This window comes from Coffea arabica, chromosome 3e (assembly GCF_036785885.1).
Source record: "Coffea arabica cultivar ET-39 chromosome 3e, Coffea Arabica ET-39 HiFi, whole genome shotgun sequence".
In the NCBI taxonomy this organism is placed as follows: Eukaryota; Viridiplantae; Streptophyta; class Magnoliopsida; order Gentianales; family Rubiaceae; genus Coffea; species Coffea arabica.
In genome coordinates, this window is record NC_092315.1 from 3,690,352 (window position 1) to 3,696,209 (window position 5,858).

General features: G+C 39.1%; 1 protein-coding gene across 1 annotated transcript; it reads right to left on the reverse strand.

The window, feature by feature from the left end:
* Positions 1 to 1,327: 1,327 nt before the first annotated feature.
* On the reverse strand, positions 1,328 to 4,703 carry LOC140038601 (serine/threonine-protein phosphatase 7 long form homolog). Its single transcript, XM_072083984.1, has 5 exons — positions 4,157 to 4,703; positions 3,051 to 3,837; positions 2,880 to 2,962; positions 2,696 to 2,783; positions 1,328 to 1,840 (listed from the first exon to the last, which is right to left on the reverse strand). The coding sequence occupies exons 2-5, from the start codon at positions 3,819 to 3,821 to the stop codon at positions 1,832 to 1,834; spliced, it is 951 nt and encodes a 316-aa protein (XP_071940085.1). The 5' UTR covers positions 3,822 to 3,837; positions 4,157 to 4,703; the 3' UTR covers positions 1,328 to 1,831.
* Between the last annotated feature and the right edge of the window lie 1,155 nt (positions 4,704 to 5,858).

Consider the following 5,858-nt stretch of genomic DNA (forward strand, 5'->3'; position numbering starts at 1 on the left):
TTTTTCAAACTTTTTCTCCCTTTTCCGGCCAATTCCAAAACACGCTTTGGACTAACGTTTTATCAATTCTAACCTCCCACGCACATGTAATATACCCAAAATACAATATCCAATCTCTCAAAACACATTAAACACATCTTCATTGAAAATTGAGGGGTGAGGTTCTTTGATCATTTTCTTGCATTGTTACACCAAAATGGCACCTTTGGGCATTTATGCACATCAAATGAGTCCATGAGCATTTATAAACATGTTATCACCAAAACTCACCAAAATATATTTAAAATGCAACATTGTATGTATGCTTGCCAATTCTAAACAATGTGAAGAACGAAGTTAGGTTATAAAACCTCACTTTTTTTACACTTGTTCTTCAATTGCATATTCAAGATGGAAGTTCTGACATGTAACTAATTTACCGTGTATAAAATAGATGAGAGGTTAGTATAATCCATAAGAGTACTCATATAAAGTGAGAACTCATATAACCTACATTTTTTTGTCATATTCACAAAAGAGTACTCATATAAAGTGAGAACTAAGATACGCGCGATGGCATTGTTCCACTCATATTCGTGAAATTTTAGAATATATACAAAATGTCACCAAAAGAGTATGCAATCCATAAGTTAGGTTGTTTATACAATAACGATATAAGTAGCATGCCATCAATGCTGCCCAAGTCTTCCATGAGTACCACATGTTGTTGGTTTGGGTATTCTTTGATTTCACCGTGGTCGGTTTGGCACTACTGTATGGATTTGAGTAATATGTGTCAACAGTGTACCATCTTGAATTTGAGTGCTTGTGCCTTCACCTCATTCACATTGCTCAGAAGTATGCCGATATGAGTCCCTATCGGGCGTAAACTCTGGAAAAGTAATAGGGGATCTAAAATGCCCAATCGATACATCTCTTTCATGCATGACTTCGATCTGAGGTGTGACAAAAGTAGATGCGCCAGCTTGGTCCTCAGTAGCCATCGAACCTCCATGGAATCCAGTTTGTATGACGGGTTCTGGTGATCGGAGTCTACGACGTCGTCCACCGCCATGCTGACTTCCCTGGGTATTTCTAGGAGCTCGCTCAACACGACATGGATCAGGGTATAGTGGAATCTCCTGTGGTACGTGGGCAGGGCGAAATGCAAGTCGGCGTGACTCTCCTACATGATGCAAAGATGTGGATGCAAAGTCCCTCAACTCCTGAAAATATCTGCTGTGTTGTTCATCACTAACTACAAGAGAGTCCTGTGCCATGAAATACATGCGAGACATGGCATCGCTCTAAAAAAATAAATATAAGAATTAGAAGGAGATACTGTGGTAAAAAATAGTTTAAAAAGTGAGCAAACTCAAAGTGATTCCACTAAGTGGGTTGAAAATAAACTTACAAGATATTGTGCCCTAACGCTATCACCCTGAAAGCTCTCTGAGAAAGCGAAAAATCGATTCGAATTTGAAATATAAATCACCGTCCGCTCCCGATACCACTGAACATACTCATCCGATGGATATGTAGTATCTTCAATTACAGTGGCATCTTGTACATGAACACGTCGCTCAGTCCAAATATCAATATATTATCTATGCATGGTGTTCCAGTCTTGATTCGCCCTACCACGGCGATCTAGAGAATGTAGAGCTGCCTGATTATCCGTCAACCTCATATCAGGTAGGGACTGATGAAACCCAAACTGCCGCATAACCCGATGAGGGAGGTGCGGCTCAACTACATCCCAACAAATAAGATACGTTACGGACCTTCAAATGTCCCGACCTGCAGTACAATATGCAGGAAGAGAAGCGAGAACGTCCTCCGAATATGGCTGTCATATGAACTGAAAAAAATATAAAATCAAAATTGTTTCATTTTTTCTATTAAGAAATAATAAAACTTCCCAATATTCAATTCTAACAATTTCATGAAAAAAGTGCTCGTCTGCGGTAAATTAAAAGATTAAAAAAAGTGCCCGACAAATTGTGAAAAGTACAGAAACGAGGCTTCGATTCTACTATATCCTTAGGATCCGTGCTCGGTTCGCATCTGAAAGGGTGCGGATCCGGCATGGTTCGGATCCGCACCGCCGGAAGCACAGACGAGCCCTCAGATCTATATGAAGCATTTTTGGATCCGACCTCGGATGAATCGATCCGCGCTCGGATCAATCGATCCGTGGTCGGATCCGTCTGGGCACTTAGGATCCGAGCTCGGATCTGCAGTTTCTCTGTACTAATTGCAGAAACTGCAATTTTTCAAATTTTTTCGGATTTTTTTCGGCCAATTCCAAAACACGCATTGAAAAAGCGTTTTATCAAATCTATCATCCCACGGACATGTAATATACCAAAAATACAGTATCCAATCTCTTAAAACACATCAAACACATCTAAATTGTAAATCGAAGGGTGAGGTTCTTTGATAATTTTCTCATTTTACACAAAAAATAGGACTTTTGGCCATTACATGCACATCAAATACTAGTCAACCATTATTAAAAGGCATTTATGAATTTCTAAAAAAAATTCGGCAGAGTCTCCCCTATAATTGGAGGTTAACTCCCTGCCAACAAACTCAATTTCCATTCACAAAATGCAGTATGATAAATTTATGCTTTGGATTGACAAAAAATTGGCAGAAAAGACTACTGGCACGATTGTCAAAAATTCCTATTGTCCGGACATATGTACAATACCTCTTCAGGACGCAGGCCTGTCAACTGATCTCGGAATGCGGGCACAACATGCCTAACAACCCTGTGTACGTCCAAGTCATTATTCCACCTATATTTAATAAAGTAGGAACCTGTTTAGAACAAATTAAAGTTGGTTCGATAACAAATGTCATTAAAACAACCGAAATAAGGGCGAAACGCGCACCTAGCTCCATATGGACCAGGGTAATGCTCCAACGGCGCGATTCGGTCCGGACGCATGGTGGATATATGTTCCCAAATCCAGAGCTGTTAGAAAATTAGAATCAATGTTAAAATTGTAAAATGATAAAATGCAAAAAATCGAAGATGTGAATCCCTATTGGGTGCAATGTACCTGTAGCAAAACTAATGGACCGGCAATAGCCGATTTGGCAGGATGCGTGGCATCACAAAGTGACCGATAGAGAGTCGCCAAACGCGCACTACCCCAACTATATTGTCCAACAGTTTTCAAGTCCCGCAGTAATGGAAGATACAACAAAGGGACTTTGTTGCCGGACTTATCGGACAATAAATGTCCACCTAATATCAGTAAGAGGTAGATGCTCGCACGCTGCCTACATTCGGCATCTGAAGCATCGGGTGGCAACTCTGTATCCAAGACTCTTGCTAAACATCCCAATTTTAGCCTCTGTTCATCAAAGTATCCAACTGCAGGAGAAAATCCAATGAGCTCCTCACAAATGGCTCCCCACTCCTGAATGCTGCGGTATGTGTCTACCCCTATAACCGGTGGACCATCGATGTGCAACCCCCACAACACCTCTACATCCTGTAATGTCACGGTAGCCTCTCCAACCAGTAAATGGAATGTATGTGTCTCGGACCGCCATCTCTCCACTAAACTTGTGATCAAAGAGTGATCAATCATCTGATATCCACTCTCTAGCACCCCCTCAAATCCAACCAAGACAATATAACGACAAACCCGATCAGGAATAGGCGTATGCTCCCAAAATCCTCTGTCACACCATTTGACATCTAACTGATTGCCCTCAATATGTCCGTGAAAAATGGAATGTGCCCGGTGTGCAGTTCCCGCCGATATAATGTCGTGCACGTATGGTCCTAGATGTAGGCCTGCAGGGATAGGAGTGTCGGCCATAATCTCAAGCAAATATCTGCATCGATTAAATTCTATGAGTTATACATAAGTAAAACCCAAAAAGTCAGCTGTATCCAATTTTGACCTATAAATCGCGGTCAATAACGTATATCCTCAAATCTGCAACAAATTGGAAACAGAAAAATTGTCCGAATTCAAAAAATATAACGTATATCCTCAAATCCATCATAAAAATTGCAAAAATAAGCACAACCCACATCAAATTTAAACCCAAATTTCACAACAAATCTGAACTTGCCCTTGGATTCAAGTATTCAAGTATTAATTAAACTTAAAATGCTATAAGTGAGGCATTGCAAGTGGAAAAACCTAACCTTTATGCTGTTTGAGAGTCGCAATGGGACGACAATGCTGGCAAACTTTGGGAAGCGGCACTCGCGGAACCAGTCTTTGGATGCTCCGGTCTTTGGATGCTTCGATGTGCAGAAACCAGCTCTGTTTTCTTTGTTTTGCTATTCGACAATTCCGAATTCTTTGTTTTGCTGTTCGACAGCTATGTTTCGATATTGCGTTCTGCTTCTCCCACTCAGTTTTGTCCTTTTTTTTTCGAAATGGGGTCTTGGCGGTAGTTAGTGCGAGCTCAGTGAGCTCGCACCCCATTTGTAGAAAACACTCCAAGAACCACCCTCGTTGTAGAATTCTTTTTTTTTTCATCATAAACTAAGAATTCACCCATATATAGAAGCATCTGGTACGACATGTTTCTTTCTTCTTCGACGGTCTAATCCATGGGGCCTATCAAATTGCACAGTCAAAGTAAGGGAAGTTCTTATCCATGGGGCCTATCAAATCCCAGACTTTTAAAAGTAAGAGAAGGAAGATGGGGAATTTCTGCAAAAATGTCTTGAGAAATATTCCACGTTAAGAATGCCCGGATAAGAATTTAATACTTAGAATGAGAATATTGCAAGGGAAATACACCGCCACTGTCGGCACAGCACGGCGGTTGTAACGCGTGTGACGTTAAGTGGCCTAGTATGCGCCACGTTTTCTTTGTCTTCGTTATTCATTTATTTATTTTTCTTGTTTGGGAGATAATTTTCCTTAAGAGGTCTATTAAAAGATTGAACAAGCGAGTAATCACTTTGATTTTGTTCAAAAAAAAAAATCATCTTTCAATTAAAATTTATTATTCTCAATATATAACTTAACGTATCATTTGAAGGCATACACATTCATAATTAATTATTATTGACTCTATCCTCTATTTAAATACCTTTCTAACCTAATTTTACTTTTAAAAATAAATTACTAACACTTGAGCCGCTTTCAAATGAGCACTCATTCGGGAGCTTCTAAGTTTTTGAGTCATAACAATTGGTTCCTTCCGATGTAACTATGGTTACTCAATAGTTCCCATGCAAACTATTTAAAGCCTGTTGTCATTTCACTACCAAGATAGTCATAAAATGCTCCCAAAAGTAAATTATTTTGGCCTCTTAATTCAGAGGCTAATCTTACGTACCTTCCAATGTAAACTAGCGAAGATTCTAAGCACCAACAAGAATTTATACCACTAGTTGGAAATGACCTAGGAAACTGCAGCTTTCTTACTATCCATTTATATGCTCCGTTTGAATTAACTATTTTTTGGAGTGTTTTTAAAAAATTTTAGTGTATATAAAAAATTTTAACTATAAAAACTCTTAAAATATTTGATATATTGTATGAATAAAATATTTTTTAAGTTATTATTTATTATCATAATATTATATTTTAAAAACTTATTTTTGAAAAAATCGTCAATCCAAACGGATTAAACTTGTTGAGAAGAATCAAGTGGCAAATGTTATGCTTCTTCCGGGGGATCAATTGGAGTGTCAGCATTGAGGATAAGATCGGGACCATTTGATTGATGCCCATGATTGACTTTTGGTTTGACTTGGCTTCACTCCTTGGAAACGCCATGAAAAGACCGAGGAATCTTAAAAGGCCATGCTAAGTTGATAGAACGTTCATGTACCTACCAGTTGAGCTGTTAAATGGAACGAGTAGCTCGAAAGCTCGATTGACCTC